At 49.4% G+C, this 20,327-nt stretch overlaps 1 protein-coding gene across 1 annotated transcript; it reads left to right on the top strand.

Annotated features, from left to right (window-relative positions):
- Positions 1–8,602: 8,602 nt before the first annotated feature.
- LOC132074804 (lymphocyte antigen 6E) lies at positions 8,603–18,710 on the top strand. The gene is made up of 3 exons (XM_059474833.1): positions 8,603–8,833; positions 12,997–13,116; positions 14,236–18,710. Exons 1-3 carry the CDS (start codon positions 8,782–8,784, stop codon positions 14,442–14,444), a joined length of 381 nt encoding a protein of 126 aa, XP_059330816.1. The 5' UTR covers positions 8,603–8,781; the 3' UTR covers positions 14,445–18,710.
- Positions 18,711–20,327: the final 1,617 nt, after the last annotated feature.

Below are 20,327 nucleotides of genomic sequence, written 5' to 3'. Positions count from 1 at the left end.
CTCTCCCCGCAGGAGCTGCAGCTGAGGGGACACAGAAAAGCTCTGTGGGAAGCCTGGGGGTGTCATAGTGAGAAGAAGAAGAAGGGCAGTCAGCCAGGGACTCACACAAACAGCTCAGAGCTTCTTGGGTCACAGCCCCAGCTGCAAGCTCCCATCCCTGGAAAACACACAGAAAAAAAATAAAAAAAAGGAAAAAGAGAAAAGGAAAAGCTGGCAGCATCCCTAGCTCAGCTGTGTCCTGGGAGAAACCAGAGCTGGTCCAAACAATTGAAGGGTGTTGGGGGTTTTTTTGTTGTGTTTGATGGTTGAGTGAGATCTTTGCTTTCTCTGAAGCATTGCCCTGGAACTCTGCTGGGTTTTGGTTGCACATGTGAGTTTTTGAGGCATTTCAGAGCGCCTGGATTTCAGTTTTCCAGGAGGACAAAAGATTTCACATCAACTTCACAACAAGTTTTGTGCTGTGAGCTCTGGATCTGGTGACTGGTTTTAACTATTTTGTTTAATGAGGGGAAATGGAGGAAATTAAGGAGGTGACACCACAGTGGTGGGCAGGGATGAGAGGACACTCACACCCCACTGAGCTGTGCCTGGAGATGACAGATGTCAAAAGACCAAAACAACAGCAGAACCTGCTGGTAATTTTCTCTCACCAAACACAACCTCAAAAGGGAAGGTAAAATTACATGAAGAAGGAGAAGAACAAGTTTTTAAACCAAAAAGAAGGAAGAGAAGTCCAGCTGCTCAGGGCAGGCACTGGTGGGGCTGCGGTGGCTATGCTGCATCCCAATCCCAGGAGCAATTCCTCCAGGAGCAAGTCCTCCCTGCCCTGCACAGTTTTCCCCTGCAGGACCTCAGGTGCTTTTAAAAAACTCCAATAAAGTTGAGATCCAGGCCAAAGCTGTTATTGTTTTACCACCTGTCATATTGGCAGGAGAATGAGGAAGTAGAAGGAGCAATTTGTATCTCAACCAGTTTTCCTGGACACAAGAAAGCAAAATCTTGGTGGAGAGACCATCTGGAGGGGAAGGAACAAGTGGAGGGTTGAGAGAAGTCCAGTGAGGGTGTGGGGAGCCAGGATGGACACAGCTCAGGATGGAGAATGAACTTTATCCTGATCTTTTACAGACCCTTACTCCCAGCTTTTCCCCCAGTTTTCACCACAGCAGTCCAAAAGGTCAAGTGAGAGTGGTTTCCGAGAACTGTCTACAAATTTAGAGGAACCCTTTCTCTTCCTGAAATTTCTGGATGCCAAAGCAGCTGAAGTAGCTGGGATTATCCCGACTGATTCTCTGGAGGTGAAGGGATTGTGTTTAACAAGATTTACTCCTTGTCTTGTCCACCCACCTAGCTCCCGGACTGAGAGCTCTTGGTTGTGGGAGCTGAAGGTCACAGAAAAGTAAATATGGAGGTGGGAATTCTGGATGGACTTTGTCACCACTGATCCTCCCAGTGGAAGATTGCTGGAACTCTTTCAAATAAAGAAGGAAGAGGGACAATTTAAAATTCTCCTTCTTGATTGGAGGTGAGGAATGGGCTGATTATGAGGTCACAGCTCCTTTTCTACACCTTTTTCTTTCCCTGGACTGGAGGAAGGTGCAGGTAAAAGATCAAGGTGGCTCAGCTTTAGGCAAAGCCAAAACCTCCTTTTTTTTCCCCTGTGGATTAAATCAGTCCCATTTCTCTTTCCAGTGTGAGTTTTGGGCGCTGCTGCTCTCCAGGCTGAGCAGTATGGGAAAAGAATTCCAGGTGATTCTTGGAGCCTCAGTGTAGGATTTGTTTTTCCAATGCCACAGCTTTGAGCTGCACTTGCAGAGTCAGGAGTTGTGTTTGTGCTTCCACGTGTGGAGCAAGAGAGAAAAAAGGTGTGGAGACACAACCACATCAAACACAACAGCAAGAGCCACTTTGCTGCCACAGATATTAATGAGATGAACTAATTAACACATCAAAAGTGAATAAAATTAGTGTTTTCTGTGTAAATATGCAAATCAGTGGGGGTGTCCAGGAAAAATGGGGAAAGAAATCCATCACAGCTACCAAACCCAGCCTGTTTCTCCTGCTCCTGTTTCTTTGCAAAAGGGAAATTTGGGTGTGTTGAGAGACTGAGCAACAACAAATCACAGACTCATTTAGGTTGGAAAAGACCTCCAAGATCATTGAGTCCAACCTGTGACCAATCCTCACCTTGTCAACCAGACCAGAGCACTGAGTGCCACCTCCAAAGCCTTTCCATGACAAAATGTGGAAATAATCCATTATTAAAAAGGGCATAGAGACACACAGAGCAGCCAAACCAAGAGTAGGTAAAAAAGCTCTGAAATAAATCATCAATCAACAGTGTAGGGGTTATCAAGGAGGCAGGGATGATCAGCGAGGGTTTTATGACAGGTGGGTGATATCCCTCCCTGTGACAAGATAACAAAATCTGTGAGGGTAAAAGTGGTACCTGTCACACAGCTCAGCCTTAATAAAGCTTTTGGCACAGTGTGACGTGATGGGCTCAGGAGCAAAACCAAGGAAACCCAGTCGGGCTGAAATCACGAGCAAACCACAGCCAACAATTTGCTGTCAGGCTGGAACAATCCATTAAAAGGCTCCTCTTGGCTCCGGGATGATGCAAAGTTTTAATTGCTGGTTTGGATGATGTATTAGACAATAAATTCACTGAGCTCACGGGTGATGAGCTGAGAGAATCTGCAAACAGGAGAATTTTGGGTGATTCCAGTAAAATGTAAGTGGTAGGTTGAGAAAAGGGGGTGTAATTTAGGAAGGACAAGCACATAAAGCTCTCCAGTTAATGTGGCACAAGTATGGGATGAGGAAATCTCCCTCGCAGCAATCTGGCAGGAAAAGAAGATGTGCTGGATCACAAGTTTAACACGTGTCAAACTTTGGGAAAAAAAATGTGAAACAAAGCCCTGCTGGAATTCTGCACTCCATGGAAAAATCTTACACATTGCACTGGGAAGTGTGAAGTGGTGTGTGATGGGATGAGAACCTTCCAGATCCTCCAAATGGAAGGCTTTTTCTTCCCACTTTTTGTGCTGGGGTTGATGCAGTAGGAAAGAGGATTTCAGGTAGGATCAGAGGGAACTCCTGGCATCCAAAGTAGGGTGAAGAGCTGGAAAACTGCCTCCAGAAGCAGCAGCTTTAGTACCACAATTAGGATTCATCAAAGCATGGAAAAACTCTGGTCTCAGCGTCTCCACTGGGGCTGGAGAATGAACTCATTCCTGGTCATTCCCATTCCTGCCTCTCTCTGTCACCTTTCTGTCATTCCCATGTGGAGCTGGTTCCCTCCACCAGAGCAGAACTGGGGTGCTCAGGGCTGGGTTTGGCTTTATCACAGAACCATGGGATGTTTTGGGTGAGAAGGGACCTAAAAGATCTCGTTTCGGTGGGAAGGGACCAAAAGATCTCATTCCAACCACTCTGGCCATGAGCAGGGATCTCTTCCATGAGATCAGGTTGCTCCAGGACAAAGGCTGAACAGCAAAAGTGACCCAAAGCTCTTCCAGTGATGTGGAAAGCAATTCCATGTAGGAATTTTTCACTCCAAAGGATGCCCAGCTCCAGGGGTCCCAGGATTTCAGTCAACATTAAAGAAATGCTGAGGCAGAAGGTGGAGAGAGCTCTGCACAGGAGTGATGATTTCCCCATTTTCCAGCCGATTCCTTACTCAGGCAAATCCTTAAATTCCACACAAAGAATTGGGGGTGCCAGGGGTACAATTTTCCTTGGTCCAGGAGAGGCAGGAACAAGCCCTGGCTCTGTGCCCAGCGCTCACAACAGCTCACCTGGGACCTGCCTGCAGCTCCAGGATGCAGAATTTGATGTTAATCAGCAATTAGATAACGAGCAGACACTGCTCCTGGGAATGAGAAACTCCCTCCTGCAGTCACAGGAAACCAGAGGAATAAAACTCCCCACTTTGAGATCTGTGGGGAGAAGAGATTTTATATTTGATAATATAAAAAATCTTGGAGAAAGTGGGTTTTGCCTTTCACATTCTTCCTTGTGGATTTCATTGGGTCACAAGCACCGGTGTGGGTGTGCCCAGATCATCTGTCCTGTGTCATTTCTGTGCCACCAGCAGCCAAAAAAGATGAAAGCCCCACAATTCACTTTGTGCCTTTAAAGTTGAGCACAAGGTGAAGGTAAAAGGTGAAAGGCAGAGCAAAAAACCCCCAATTTTGGGTTTTTTACAGCTTTTGGTGAGACAGTACTGTCTTTGCTCACTTTCTGTTTCGTTTTCCCCCTTTGACATGTAATTCCTGAATATTCCAGCTCTTTTGTTTACTTTATCTGGGCATTTTATGGCTCTCACCCTGCTCTTATTCCTCAGGAGTTTCCTTGTCCAAGGTCAGCTTGTTCTTTCTCTACTTTTGAATGAGCACAGGCACTCAGCAAATGCCTTTGCTTTTACCTTTTGCTCTGCTGGTTCTTCTGGTTCTTCCACACATCCCCATTCCTGTTTTTTCACACCAAGTTTAACATTTCCACTACAAACCTCCATAAGTCTATCACCTTGCCTACAGCTTCAGCATATTTTTGTGCTGCCTCCTTGGAGCCTGGTGAATTCCTTGCCCACAGAAAAGTGCATTTTTTTGGGTGGAAGGAGTAAGGGAAAGGACTGAAAATGCTCTTCATACCCCAAAAAACCTGGAGATGAGGCCCCTGTTGTGGGAGAGGAGGTGCCCAGAAAATTTTCTGGATGGTCCAGAACCTCTGATGGTACAAAAAAAAAAAGTCAGGATTGGGAAAAAAGGCTGTAAAATAAGTCCAGAGTTCGCCCAGGAGATGGAATTAGGCCTGGAGACAGGGATAGACATGATATAATTAAGGATTAGTGTTGGAGAAGAGAATCATGAAATATCCTGGGTTGGAAGAGCAAAAGGATCAGTGATTCCAACCCTAAAAGTTACAACCTGAGGCCAGAAACAGATGGAGACAAACCCCAGCACATGGCCAAGGTCATCCAGGACATGGCTGGAGACAGGGACACTGACAGGGCCTAAAGGGTTAACCTTGAGCTTAAAGGGGTTCCTGGAGCCATGAGCACAGTCTGAGGAGGGCCCTGCTGAGACTGCTCAGGGAAATTAAAGTTTTTTGCCCGGGAAACAAGATCTTAAAGAGTCACAGTTGTTTTCCTGTCAAAAGCCTAAAACAAGCACGGCTGAGGGTGACTCACACAGACTTAGGAAGGAGGAAGTGTGAGAATTCCAACACCAGCTGAGCCTCACCAGACAGCAATCCGCTTTCACCTCAGGCTCGGGGAGAGAAGGGAAAAGGAAACGTGGATGTCGGCCAGAAGTGAAAGTTCATCCACCTGACAGCCAAATTCTGCTCCAGGTTGTGGTTGGAGGGGGCAGAGAGAAGTTTTATTCCATTATCTGTAAAAAATATAATAAATGGTGTGGCCCAAAGATCTGGTTGGGCACCTTTACTTCAGGAATTTTCAGGAATCTCAGAGCCTACCTGAGAGAAATCTCAATTTTTCCCCCACAAGATGCAGCAGAGGTGTAATAGAGGACAGTGACCTGTTTGGCACCACAGACAGCAAAGAATAACCTGCAGCTTGGTTTGTCCACGGAAAAATCTATGTCTGGAGCACCCTTGGGTGCTCCAAATATGATCCTGAGGGTCTCCTGGACAACTTTGATCCAGAGAGATCAGGAGGGACTTTGGGAGGAGGAAATATTCAGGGTGGGATGAGGAGGAAGGGCTGGGATATGGAGCTGGGCTGGGATATGGAGTCGGGCCTCTCATCCAGCAGGATGGTGGGAGCAGGAATTCCAGGGATTCCAGGGATGGAATTCCAGCTCTAGCATTCCATGGAGTGTTGAGGGCTGTGCCAGCACCTGGAAATGCACTTTGTTGCAGCAAAGTGCTCGGGACAAAGAGAATTTTGGGGATGAGAGGAGGCAGCAAGGATCCTCCCAGTCCTCTCCACGTTTTAGCAGGTGAGAGCAATTCCAACCCCCTCTGGAAGAAACCTGAACAATTCCCAACTCCAGAGCATGATGCAATTACTGGGAAAAAAAAAAGGTCTCTGTCCCCTTCGTGTGTCATTGGAGGAAAGCTGTTTGAGCAGTTCTGCTCCACTGGCAGGGGAAACGTCTCATTTGCAAATTCCTCTGGGGTTTTGGTGCCTCTCAGGTGCACAGCCAGGCCCAGGAAGTCTCACACAAACCCTGAAACACAAGCGTGGTGGGGACAGAACCTCTCTGTGTCCCACCTGAAGCTGAGCAAGCTTTTACTGACCCTCAATTACAAGCTTTAACTCGTCTAGTTCAACATCAAACCCTTGCAGGCCTAGTTAGTCTAGGTTTAATTTCTGCACCATCTCTGCTGCCCCCACCCATCAAGGGTCCTGTGACACATAATTTCCTGATTTTAACTGTACCCTGCATGCCACAGCCATGAAGTATTTACCCCAGCACCAGTTTGCCCTCTGATCCAGCCACCTCCTTATTTCCTTCTCCCTCAAGTGTGTTTTTATACCTGTCTCCACCTTTTCCCAGCACGTGTCACATTCCTGGGCCTGGACTCTACCCCTGCTGCCTCTCTTGCTTCATCCTCCTTTTCGTGAAGAAATACTTTTTGGCCTTGCACTCACACAATTAAGCCAATGGTTAAATAAAGTCCTTCAGTGACCTCCAAACTTGCAAGAAGAGGCTGGAGCACTCGGGGCAGTGTTTTGTGGGCTGGGCTAGAACAGAAATCTCTGCCAGCAGAGCTGCTGAGTTGAGTCTGTCCCACACAACAACCTTGGGGGGAGGTGGGAGACGATCTTAGACCAGAGAATATAAAATATTCTCAGTTGGAAGGGACGCAAAAGGATCATGAGGTTCTCAGAAGGGCTTCCTTCCTCACCTGGTGTAATCCCCACCACAGAAAACTGGTCCTTGGTGGCTCTGGTCACCTCTTCCTTTTGCAGCATCCTGTCATTAGTGCTGTCCCCACCCAGCCATTCCAGCAGTATCGGGTTGACTCCAGATCCGGTGCTGGGTTGTGACCTCTGTGACTCTTAGGTCCTTCCCTGTTCCTTCTTATCAGCAGACAGACCCTCACCAGGAAAAAAAAAAAAAAAAAAAAAAAAAGGGGGATGATAATGTTAAATTTAAGTGTTGGAGAAATCCTGGAAGCTGTAGATCTTGGGGATGAGGAGAGTGTAACATAAAAATCCTAAATCTGGGTTGGAAAAGATCTTAAAGATCACCCAGTTCCAGCCTCCTGCCATGGACAGGAACACCCTCCACTATTCCAGGTTGCTCCAAGCACCATCCAACCTGGCCTTGGACACTTCCAGGGATGGGACAGCCACAGCTTTTCTGGGAAACCTGTGCTATGGCCTCACCACCCTCACAGGGAAGAATTCCTTCCCAATATCCAACCAAAATCTACTTCCTCAGCCTGTATAAAACAGAGGTTTTGTAAATGTGTCTGAATTGTTTTTTCAAGTTAGCACAAAGCTGAAACTTCCCATTTTTTTAGTAATTGGTTTGTCCCAGCAGCCTGTTCCAGAGGAAGATATGAGACCACAGAAACTGCTCGGAAGTCAGTTCCTGCTAGAGTATCTGGCAGAGACAAATAAAACTGAGCCACGGGAAAGAAAAGGGAAGCAGAGGTTTGCAGGCATTGGTTTGCTTCCCAAGCAGAGTGCTCTGAATGCCTCCGACAAGACAGGAGCCGGAATTTCTCCTGACAGATGCATTCGCCGAGAAATGCTGACTCTGCAGAATTAAACCCATCTGTGGCACAGAGTTTGTCAAGCCTGCTTGTTTCCTGCTGGCTCACCAGCCTCATCCTCCATTGCCAGGCTTTCCTTCGAGCCAGTTTCACAGGGGCCCTCCCCCACTGCCCCTCCTGCAGCTCATTTCCTAGAGGATTTAGTTATTTCCATGGGACCTACTGAATTCGGGACACTCCAACATCAGGGGACTTATTTACAGTCTGAAGACTCATCCTGCCAAGCAGCCCAGGCTGTCCCATGCCACCCCAGCTGCTGGGCCATTCAAGCTTCTCTACCCTGTATGTCTAATCCAATTTAGGCTCTGGTTAACAGATGGGGGAGTCGGTTCTTTATGCGCTTGGATCGTGAGCGGGGGCTGTGCGTGCAGAGGGGTCAGATCTGAAGGGGGGTGTTGAACGCAGGGACAGCTTCTGTATCCGGGGGAGTCTCGCCTGTAGGAGATCCATGCAGGGAGCCCTGGATACAGGTAATGTGTGAGGACGGGGTGGTTTGGAATGCGTGGAGGACGATGTGTGTGTGCTGCTCAGGGGATCTGTGAGAGGAGATGCACGGAGGAGGGAAGGGAGGCAGGAAATCAGCAGGTTCTGTGGGTAGAGGGAGTCAGAGAATCACGGAATCCCAGAATAAACTGAGTTGGAAGGATTTGACTTGGATGAGTGGGGTCAAGCATGGACGCAGCCCCCTACTCCCGTCTCCTCCTTCAGGGAAACACAGGGGACCCGAAAAGGGGCTGGAAAAAGCCTCTTGGGGCACGGCTAGGGGAAAGCTGGCTCTGTTCCCCCTTGGCCAGCCGCTGCCATGCCGACAGGCACTTCCCAGCGCCCCTTTCCCGGCCCCGGTTCTCCCTAGCGGGGAAACGAAACAAGGCGTGGCCGGGGAGGCGGAGAGGGGAGGCGGCGCGGGGGCCGGGCCCGGCCCGCGGGGCGGAGCCGCCGCCCTTTCCCCACCCCCGGCGCCCGGCCCTGCCGCCAGCCCTGCGCTCCTCCAGCCGCTCTGCGCATCTCTCCGGCCACATCGTCCGCACCATGAAGGCGCTCCTGCTCGCTGTGCTGGCCGCGGTGCTGTGCGTGGAGAGAGGTAAGGGAAGGGGATGCTCCCACCACCGTCGCCTGCCCTGCAGGTCTCCCGGTCCCTCGCCAGACCTGCGTTAGAGAACAAATTGGGGGTTGGGGGAGCGACGCGTGTGGGAGGGTAGGCTGTGGAAGTTGGAGGTCTTTTGGGGATATAAGGGTTGAAAAGGGGTCGGGGCCAGGGCGCTGAGCCGCGTTATGGTTCGGAGCGAGATGCGGGGGTGTCTTCCCAAGATGTGCCTCGCAGCAATGTCCCTCCTGGAGCAGGAACTTCAGGGCTGCCCCGCCTGTATGAATAGGTGAGCATCTCCGGCTGTGCGGGTGGATATGCTGGAGCTTTTCCCAGTTGCAGCTCGAACAAAGAGCAGGGCCGGCTCCGCTCCCCTTTTTCGGCGCAGCCAGCCGGGATAACGGCGCTGGGATGGGCTGAGATGCAGCCGAGGGGAAGGAAGGGGAGTGGAGGGGAGAGGCAGCCCAGCCCCGGCAATGGCTGATGGAGCAAAGTCAGGGCAGAGCCACTCGTGATTCTGGCTCCTGCTGCCCCCTCCGAGCATCCTTCGGGGCGCGATGACCCCTAAGGGGACAATGCCCTGTGAAGGGCTGCCGCCCATCCAGGGGAGAACGCGGTTCCTGTTGCTGTGTGTTAAGCTGCCAAGTTGCCCAAGTCTCAAGGCCTGCTATCCCCTCCTTCCCCACGGACTCCATCCCTCACTGTTCCAAACTCCTCGGGGCCGTGCGAAACCACGTATTGTTCCCATATGGGAGAAACCAAACAAAGAGGCAAACGGGAGAGTTCTGAGCTCTCCCAGCCCCCGCTCAGCAAGCAGGGTCCCTTCTTGTTTTCTGAGGTGAAACTGGCTGTTTGCTGCCCTTTCCAATTCCTCCCTCCCAGTGGGATCCGGGAAGCAACTGGCCATTAAAGCATTGGGTCTCGGCAGAGCCCAGCTGGCTTGGGCTCAGTTCCAGCGGCCAAGGCCAAGGCAGTAAAGGGTTTCATCCCCCCCCAAAAAAGCACAACCCCTTCAGCTTTAGAAGTAAGTTTTTATCCAGGCAAAAGGGTTTGCTGCAGGTGGTTTTATCCCCAAACACTTCCAGCATGTCCTGGGGGGATTTCACAGAAAAGCTTGCTCAAAGATTTTGCCTGTGGATCTTGGTAAAGATTTTGCCTAAGAGAATGGAAAAGCGACATCGGGGCTGAATGGGAAAGCTGCCGAAGCAACAGCATTTTCCTGGTGCTGACGAGCTCCAAAGTGGGCTTTTAAAGGCCTTTTTCCCCCTTGTCTTTGCAAGAATGATTCAACCTCTTATCTCTAGGAATTCCCCCAAATGCCCTGTTCTGTTTTGGGAGCTCTTTGTTCCTCCGAGAAGCTAAGCAGCAAACAAACAAACACATGAATTCTTCCACTGGTGAAAACAAGGCTTCTCTTTTGCATTGTTCAGTCTTGTGATTTTTTTCCCCCTTTTTTTCTTGTAACCTTGAGCTCCAACTCTTTGCTCCGTCTACAGCTGCATGAAATTATTTCTGCAACCCCTCTTGTGTCTTTTGTCTAAACCACTCAGCCTATTTGTGCTCTCCTAACTCTGCAGTGGGTGTTTTTTTGGGGGCAGAAAGTGGCTGAATATTTCAATATTTCCTTTCTTAAACTCTGCCTCTGCTGGAAGGATTTTTTTTTTCTGTTAAGACAAGGGGTAATGGGTAGGTGTGACAATGAAAAGCACGGGGACAGGTAGGACATGCAGTGGCAGGAGCAGGGATTGAGTCACGTGGCAGAGAATTTCATGCCCAACAGCACTTTTATGTCATGTCCAAAGATTTCTGGTGCGTTTGCTGCTGGAACCTTAAATGAACAGCATTGCACCACTCGGTGCCTTCAGTGCAGTGAGCAAACACACATGGGGACATCTGTCCTGTGCAGGAAGCCTGTAATCCACTTCATTCCTGATTGCTGAAGATTCCTGGGATGAGTCAATCCACCTCCTCGGGGTGGTTGTGAAGTAAAAGAGTTTGGGACGGGTCACCTGAGACTTGGGAGCAGACCTGGGCTCCACTCCGAGGTCCCACAGGGAGCTGTGGCCGGCCCAGCAAGGGACAGTGACTCAGTGGCTGGTCCCATCCTCCTCCTCGTCTCCTAAACGCAGAGATCCACTGAGGAATCTCTCCTGGAGGTGTTGACTCAGCTGGTGGCCCTGTAATCCCGGTGCTGTGGGTTGTGGTGGTTGCCTTGGCGTGCTCAGGTAACCCGGGTTTGTTGTGGGGGTTGTTTCCAGAGTGAGGATCCAGGAAATTCCTGCTTGGGGGGTTTGTGGTCTTGGCTTCCATTCCAAAGCAGAGATTTGGCTGCTCTGCTGTAACATTCAGGCTCTCCCACTAACCCACATTAATCTGTTTCCCTGAGATTATATTTTGTTTTCTTTCCCCTCCTCGGCTGTGGCTGCTCAAAAGTCATTCCTCCGAGAGCAATTGTTATTTTTTTTTCTCATTTTTTCTTGTAGAAGCCTTTTATTTTCCTGAGAGAAGCAGGAATGAGAAGAACAGTCCTGTGGCAGAGTGGGGCAGATGCTGAGCAATGTTTGTCCAAATAATAATTCTTCAAAATATCCATGTCAGTAACTGCTGTGCCTCAGAGAGCTCTTCCAGGGCTTCAGTTCCTTAGGAAAATATTCCAAGGGGGCCCACAAGAAAGCTGGAGAGGGATAGGACAAGCAGGAATAGGTTCAAACTGAAAGAGAGTAGGATTAGATTGGATATTGGGAAGGAATTCTTCCCTGTGAGGGTGGTGAGGCCCTGGCACAGGTTTTCCAGAGAAGCTGTGGCTTCCCCATCCCTGGAAGTGTTCCAGACCAGGTTGGATGGGGCTTGGAGCAACCTGGAATAGTGGGATTCCAGGTGTCCCTGTCCATGGCAGAGGGTTGGAACTGAATGATCCTGAAACTGCCTTCCAACTCAAACCATTCTGTGATTTTTGGTAATCCATGGGGCTGCCTTGCACTTCCCACCCTCAGTCAGCCCCCTCTCTGTTTTGCATCCCATAAATAAAGGGAAAGGCAGTGCCTCGTGGAAAGGCTGCCTGGGAGCTCCAAAATCCCGAGTCCATGGAAGACTGGGAGCAGACCTGATCTGTCTGCATATGTAGGTCAACAACTGCAGCGTGGATGTGATGCTCTTGTGTGTAAAATACAGAGATCAAAGTGCCCGTGGCCTTGCTGAGTCTCTGGTCCCGGCTGCCTCCACAACCATTTCCCACCCCAAATGCTGTTTTCCAATCATTCCTTTTTGTGAGGGATGAGGGATGGGAGCCAGCTAATCCATCCTGCTGCTGTAGGATAAGCCTTAAATGGCCTCAAGTTGCTCTGGGGGAGGTTTAGTTTGGAAATGGGGAAAAAATTTCTTCACTGGTCAAATTTTGGAACAGTGGTGGAATCACCATCCCTGGAAGCGTTGAAAAAATTGTGCAGCTGTGTTGCCTAAAGACTTGGTTTACTGCTGGAATTTGGCAGTGCTGGGTTAATGGCTGGATTCAAAGATCTTAGAGGTCTTTTCCTGAAATGATTCCACGATTCTGTAATTTTAGGGGACCGGCAGGTCTTGCAGGTCTTGAGCTGCAAAATCATTTCTACCTCCTGCTGCAGCTCAAGCATGACCTGATCTTGGTGTCCAAAGCCGGGTCATGGAAAGTTTGAACCTATGGTCACACCTGGAGCATTTCCCATCAGTGTCACAGCATCTTAAAATCAGAATGGTTTTGCTTGGAAGGGACTTCAGATCATTCAGTTCCAACCCCCTTGCCCCAGGCAGGGATATCATGTCCATGATGGCTGGACTGAATGATCCCAAACCTCAAAAATTTCTCCTCTGGAGTTTGGTTTAAAGTTGGCAGCTGTAGCTTGGGCACATTCTTGGTGCAAACAGGGTGGTGACAGAAAGTACCAGGCTGTGTGGTTGTATCAGCTTTAGCAGATAAGAGCTTTAAATGCCTCCCTGAGGCTTGAACACTTTGCTTGGCCAATTTTTTTGGGGAAAAAAAAAATCCTCTGTTGCAGGTTGATAAAAGTGAAACCAAAAACCTGGCTGTGGGCAGATGCGAGACATGCTGTGGGACAGAGGTGGGGACTTCCAAGTTAGGACATCTTCCCACCAGCTCCTAAATGACGTTTGCCTTTCTCTCGCAGCCCACACGCTCGTCTGCTTTTCCTGCTCGGATGCCTCCTCCAACTGGGCCTGCCTGACGCCTGTCCAGTGTGGAGAGAATGAAAACCACTGCGTGACAACGTACGTCGGAGTGGGACTCGGTGAGTGCTGATGGCACCTCCTCCTTGCCCCTCCTGCCTTCTCTCCTGGGTCACCTGCTGAGCTGCAGCGAGGCTTTGCCTTCTTCTGGCAGGGTTGGGGGGGGAAGAAAAAAAAAAGAAAAATAAAGGGAAAGTTCTGCTTAGCAACTGAGTGTGTCGGACCATCCCACGGGGATTGTGAGGAGGGATGCGCTGCCAGGAGGAGTCACGTTAAAGCCCACGTGCCTGCACCGATGCCCGCCAGTCCGGGGGGAATTTCAGGCTGCTGGGGGCGGGGAGTTTGCTGATGAATAAGTGAAAGCGTGGAGGATGCTGCAGGCTCCCTGTGTGGGAAGCTCCAGGGTTGCTGTTCCTGCTGATTGTTTTGTCTCCTGTTTGGGTTCTTGGTCCCTGAGTCCCAACCTTTGCTTCACTTTCTGTGGACGAGGCGGGAAGGGAGGGTTGTGAGTTTCCTTCCTGTGTGCCTGGAGAGATGTGGGGGGGGTTCTGTCCTTCCCAGCTGCTGTGCTGAGGGAGGCAGGATGCTCTGGCAGATCTCTTGGAACCTTTGCAGGAGCCAGAGCCCATCCTGGCTCTCCCTGGCAGGAGTGGGGGAATTTCATGCCCAAGTTTGCAGCGTGGGTGGGTCAGATGTGCACAAACAGAGACTAGGAGTTTTTATAAACTTCCCTTCGCAGCCCACTGCTAATGGTTTCCTCTTTCCTCTTAACATGGGCTGTGCCTCTCTGTTAAATGCAGTCTTGCCTCCCAAGTGCCTCCCCAGTGCTCCCTGTCTCCCTTGAGGAGCCCCAGAGTGAAGCTCAAGAGGGATTTTTGGGATTCCTCACGGGAGCTATTGTTGCTGAGCATTGACCAATCCAAAGGGGTGTCTCTGGGGTGTTGTGTGGTCTCTGGGGTGTTTGTGTGAGCTTATCAGGGGTGATCCTTGATAAGATGGGCTGGCTGGGATTCCTGTCTCTGAGAACCACTTCATCCCCTCCAGAGCACTTCATCCTCCCTGTGCCACCTGCACCAACCTGGCTCTTCCAGCACTGAAATTCTTTGCAGAGCAGGTGATCAGAAAAAACCACATTCTAAACCTGCCTATTTTCCTTCCTCTCCCCCCCACCCCAAACCCAGGCGGCAAATCCGGCCAGTCCATCTCCAAGGGATGCTCTCCCATCTGCCCCAGCGCCGGGATCAACCTGGGAATTGCGGCCGCCTCCGTTTACTGCTGCGACTCCTTCCTCTGCAACATCAGCGGTTCCAGCAGCGTCCGAGCCAGCTCCACCATCCTGGCCTTGGGAATCCTCATCAGCTTCATCTATGTCCTCTGGGCTCGCCAGTGATGGGGCTGCCTGAGGAAGGGCCGCCTCCCACGGGTCTCGTTAGCCAATATCTTCTCTGTTGCTGTCTGCAAGGAGATCCTCTACTTCTCAGCAGGCTTCCAAGGTGATTGTTTCCCAGACTTTTTTTGCTCTTCCAAGCGAGTTGGAGGACCTGGGTGGTTTGGCTGAGCTTGTTCTCCTCCTCCTGTGGACGTCTCCCGCTGCACTCTCGCTCCTCCTTCGCCAAGGTGGATGATTTTTGGAAGGGTTTCTGCTTTTTCTACCTATTAATAATCCCCCCTCCCACCTCCCCTAATTTCTAAAGTTGGTTAAACCAGGCTGGGACTCGCAGAGAACAGATTCACCCCAAGCACCACCAGGTCTGCTCCAGCATATGGGTGGCAGAGGCAGAGGGAATGCAGGATCCAAAGGGAGACACATTCCTGGCCCCTCACAGCTGCAGTCTCTTTTTATAAAATAGTCTCGTTTCTTCTGATCCTGGGCTGACTTTTCTGGAAAACCAATGCCGTGTACCTTGTCCTTCCAAGTTCTGTAAGTGCCAGACCTGAATAAACTTGCTCCTGTTGTTACCTGGGATGGGACGTGTGTGTGTTTCCTTGCTCCAGGGATTAGGAACTCTTTCATGGAAAATCCCAATGTTGGTGCCCAGCATGAGGGTCCCTCACCCTCTCGAGCAGCTTTTGGGTGCTTCATCTCCACATCCTTTCCAGTCGTGAGCAGCAAATCCATCTCCTTCCTGTTGCTGTCCTTCCTGATAAAAAAACCTCTGAGCCAGCTTGTTCCACCTCCCTTGGGAGTGACTTCTTCCAGATGCATTTTACTGATAAATGCCAAGTTTTGGGGTCTGAGTCAACTCTAACGGAGCAATTACCCTGGCAGGAGGATACTCTGAAGTGAATCTGCATTTTACAAAGACTTGGTGCCTCAGTTTCCCCACTTTGGACTTGTCATGGTGACCACCACAATGGTGATACCTGAATGGGCAACAGGTCTGAAAAATGTGATGGAGTCAGAGGAGAAGATGTCCATACCCAGATCTTAAGGTCCAACCTTCAATGCCTGATGGTGCCCATGGACTTCTGGAGGTGACTTCACCACCCAGCCTTCCACATCTGCTGTCCCTCAGCTCCCAGGATCTTCCCAGGTGTTTTGGCAAGGTTTTTCCTAGAAGTTCTCAGCTGTCTCCTGCCCTCTCTGTCTTCTGTCCTGCCTACTCTGCTTGCCTGGGGACCTGCTCGCCACAAACCAAGCCAGAATTCAGCCTTAAACTGTCAAGTTCAAGCTCTTTGTCACTTCCACTGATTGATCAGAGGTGCACTGGGCTCTTTTTTTCCTTCTATTTCTAGCAGCAAAACCCAGGTGTTGGCACATTTTAGCCATGCCTTGTACCTGCTTCTCCTATTCTGTGTCAAAACCTAAACAAAAGCTCCAAAACCTTTCAGTTCCCACCTCTGTCCCCTCTTCAGGTAGTGATAAATGAAAGGTGTTTGCAGAGTTGTACAGAAATGTTGGTAACAAAAGTGGTTTTATGTTTTTTTCCCTCCCTCCCTTCTCCCCCTATTTTAATTAAAGGGACAGAGATGTTAATGACAGCTTTTCCAACAGGAGGGATGGGTCAGTGGGATGTGAGCTGCAATTTAGGGGTTAATTTGGGAAGAATGCATCACTTGTGCTGGTCCTTGGATGTGCCTTCCTTTGGATAAAGCATCCTCCTGGGACCTTGGGGCCTGAGGTGCCCCACAAACCTCTGCTATGCACGTGGGGCACAGGGAAAATTGGGGAAAAACTTCCTAAACTGAGATGAATATTCCCCAGCTTCCTCGTGCCTCAGCCTTCCTCCCAAAAGGGTTCAAAACCTTGTTTTTTGGGTTCATTTGTCCTTCAGCACTTGCTGTGACACCAGAGCACTCTACATTGAATTTAGGGAGGCTCTGTCTTTTCTGGCCACCTGCAAAAAGGTTTTGGGGTTGGTTTGGGACTCTATTACCTTTAGCAAAGAGCTGAAGTTCAAAGCCATCAGCTGTGCCCTGATGTCCATCCATGCTTTTATGAGGATCCTGACGATGCCACACTGGACAGTCTCATTCGTTGAAGACCTAGTTGTCTCCTCCAAGGGCCCTGGTTGTCTCCTCCAAGGGCCATCTCCTTCTTTTCTCGGGGTTCCTTGGCCAGTGCCAAGGATTTGGTAGTGCCAGGCTCATGGGAGGAGCATCCAGAGGCTGCTTATCCCAATAAATAACTAATTACATTCATGGAATTGCCAGGGGAGTGAGCTGAGGGTTGGTTGGATAAATTTCACAAAGAGATTAGTTTTTCTTCCTCTCTCTCTTTTTGTCTCTTCCTTCCCATGTACTCTAATCTAGAATATGGAAAAAAGAGATATTTTCAGTATTTCCTTTCCTGGCAAAAACGACATTTGGATGGATCCATGCGTGTTTGAGAGAGGGAGGGGGTTGACAGGTTGTCACAGTCGAATCCCAAGCACTTTCTCATCAGTCATGCCAACTCTCACTATTCCTAGTCCTACTCTAGGTTTTATTTTTTGCCTCCAAATCCCCAGAATGACAACCTTGGTGAGAACCTCATCTGTTGTAAAACCCAGGCCTAAAAATGGGCAGGTGAAGTAATTAAAATCATTAATAAGGCAATAAGTAGGAAAAGCAATGGGATTTATGAAGTGTTCGGGCTGGTGAGTGGGTTGTTGATCCAAATGCTGGATTTGGAATTTAAAGGCCATGGTGGGACAGCCCTGAAGTGCTTTGGATGTGTTTCTGTGGACTGTGGAAATTAAGAGATCAAAATCTGAGCAGAAAACTCAGATATTCACCTGTTCTGACAAGACAAGAAGTTATGAGGGGAGGAGGTTTGGCTCCCTAGAAACATAAAATATCCTGGAAGAGTTTTTACTGGAAATTAAGAACTAAAGTGAAATTCCTGCCCACTTTGGAGCGTGTTCCTGAGAAAATGCTTTCAGTGCTTCCATCCTGGAAAAGGCTGTAATTCACCAGCAGCTGCTGCCATCTCCCACCACCCCACCAAGGGCTCGAATTTTTTGTGGATTGTCTAAAAATGCTCAAAATCCATTGTGGCATCAGCGTTTCTCACCCAGGATCTGGGAGTTTGCTGTTTGCCCAAGAAAAGGACTTCAAAACAAAGAACCAAACAGTTCTTCCAGCTGGTTTTGAGAATTAATTTTTTTTAAGGGAAAAATTTCTTTTGGAAACCACAAACCTGAGGTGACTTCCTTGCTGCAAGAGAACAAATGATTGATTTGTTGTTTGATTATTGCTCCAAGGATCCACTTTGCTGCTCCAAGGATGTCCTGGACTGGTGTTGGTTTGCTCAAGTTGGGGTTTTTTTGAAGGAATTTGTCTCCCAGGGACTTTGTTTGCTGTGAAAAAAGGAGGCTGTGGTCCCACCACCCCTGTGGGAAGCTCTGGTGGGGATGTCCGTGTGTCCATGGGATGAGTTATAGGATCCGTGCCCTCTGGAAAAAGCAGATGTGGTGCACATCTGGATGCGTGGAGGTTTGGGGCTCTTTCCCTTGCTCTGGTTGGTGTCAGTTGTTTGGGTTGCAGGTGGCTCTGGATCCTTGATCCTGAAGGAGTTATTCCACACCTCTCTGAGGCTGTGGAACAGGAATGGGAACAGAAACGCCTGGTTTTGCATTTTGGGAATGCCCATGGTGCCCAGGGAAGCGAAGCCTTGGGTTGGTCCTGCCACTTACTGGCTTCTGCCAGACTTGGTGGAGGAACTTTGAAGTCCAAATCTCCAAAAGCAAGGCGGATGAGCTGCCTCAAACCAAATAAATGCACCCAAAGCAGAGAGTCGTCATCAGCAGAGAAAGATTAAAGGTTTTAATTCATCCAGCTTTTCTCTGATTGTGGGAATTGAGAAATAAAAGGCTTGTGAGGATTCCCAAGTCCAACGTTTTCCATGGGAGCACTTTTTGCCAGCCCTAATCCTCCAGTTCCATCAAATGAAAATACACAAAGCCAATAAAATGTTGCAGAAAAATTTAAAAAAAAGTTGGCATGCTTTATTTCAGCTTTGTTGGATTATCCGAGGTGGTTTCCCTGAAATGCTGATTTTACTAATTCCTATCTGTGAGATTTGTAACTGTGTATTATCTTTATTGTAACAGGATAAGCGGGATAAAGAAGCATCCATCCCTTTAAATATATTAACCTAAGTATAAGTGAAGTGTATGTTCCATCTTGTTTCTTATACTCTAATAAAAAATATATGGAATTAATAAAAAAAAAATACACACTTTGAAGGAGATTTTTGGATGGTTCTGCAGATATTCCAGATATTAACTCTTGTTTTGTGTGCAAGGAAATTGCCTGGATTGTATTCCAAGCTCAGGGCTGTAGGTTGTGGGCTGGAAAATAAAAAGGATAGACCAAATTGAGGGACTAAAGGAGGGTTAAATTCCTGCATTTCATCTCAGGGCCATTGGAATCTCTTCCTGGGGATGGATAAAGAGCTGGGATTGTCTTTGCCTTCAATAGCTCATAAATATCCTTGACTTGCCCGTGACCCCGCTGGGAATGGAGATGGGATTTGGCCTTGGAGCCTGCGCTCTTCCTTGTGGGAGAGGGCTGCTATTTTGGGCACAAAAAGGGCCCTGTCTGGGTGTCCGTGGGCAGCTGCTCCTCTTCCTGCCCTCCCAGGGATCCAGCCCTGCTCCTGCCTCCGGACACACGGACAGACACACGGACACAGGGCTGGGTGCTCTGGAGATTCCCCCCCTGCTTTCCCCAACATTCAGCTCTGCAAAGTTACGGCACTCTAATTTTTGTTTAAAGATTTTATGGGATCCCATGGGAGAAAGGGATTATATTCCCTGGGGAATGTAAGACGAATGTGGAATAACAGTGACGGGCTTGGGAGTTTCATTCCTTTCCTCAGGATAATTCCAGGCTGGACTTCCTTTCTGCTGCAATCCATATTTTGCAGCTTGATTTGCAAGTGATTTTTGGGATGGGAGGGGCTCCAGTGGTGACAGGGAATATTCTGGGGTCTAGGGGGACATTGTACAGAAGAAACCTCCAAGTCCTTCCTGCCTGGTGTTCCCATTTCTCCTCACATTGTCACCCCTGTCCCAGCTCCTGCTGTTCCCTAAGGACCTGCCTGTCTCTGCACAGGCCCAGGATGGGCTTTTCCATATTTCACCTGTTTGGAAAGTCGAGGGAAATGGCGCCACGTCTCCTGTTTGCTCTTCAGATATTCCTCACTGGCATCCCAAGGTTGTCCTGATCATCCCAGGATGGGAGACCCCAAACGGGGCTGAGGTGGGAGAATTCCGGCCTTCCCATCACAGCAGCCTGGAATGATTTTTGTTGGAAGGGACCTTCAAGATCATCTCATTCCAACCTGCTGCCATGGACAGGGACACCTCCCATTCTCTTAGGATGATCCAAGCCCCAGCCTACCTGGCCTTGGACACTTCCAGGGATCCAGGGGCAGCTACAGATTCTCTGGGAATTTCATTCCAGGGCCTCACCCCCCTCACAGCCAAGGATTCCTTCACAATATCCCATCTAAACTCCCTCTGGCAGTGGGAAGCCATTCCTTCTGTCCTGTCATGTCCCAAGTCCCTCTCCAGCTCTCCTGGAGCCCCTTCAGGCACCGGAAGGGGCTTTGAGATGTCCCTGGAGCCTTCCCTTCTCCAGGATGGACATTCCCAGCTCTTCCCACCTGGCTCCAGAGCAGAGGGGCTCCATCCCTTGGAGCATTTCCACGGCCTCCTCAGGATCTGCTCCAGCAGATTCCTGCCATCCATGTGCTTATGACTGTAGGCCTGAATACAGTATTCCTGATGGGATCTCATGAGGGCAGAGCAGAGGGGTTATCTCCTACCCTTCGCTCTCTCTCTGG

The sequence above is a fragment of the Ammospiza nelsoni genome, chromosome 1, assembly GCF_027579445.1.
Source record: "Ammospiza nelsoni isolate bAmmNel1 chromosome 1, bAmmNel1.pri, whole genome shotgun sequence".
NCBI classification, from domain to species: Eukaryota; Metazoa; Chordata; class Aves; order Passeriformes; family Passerellidae; genus Ammospiza; species Ammospiza nelsoni.
Note: the sequence above shows the minus strand (reverse complement) of the source record. Positions and strands in the feature narration are given on the sequence as shown.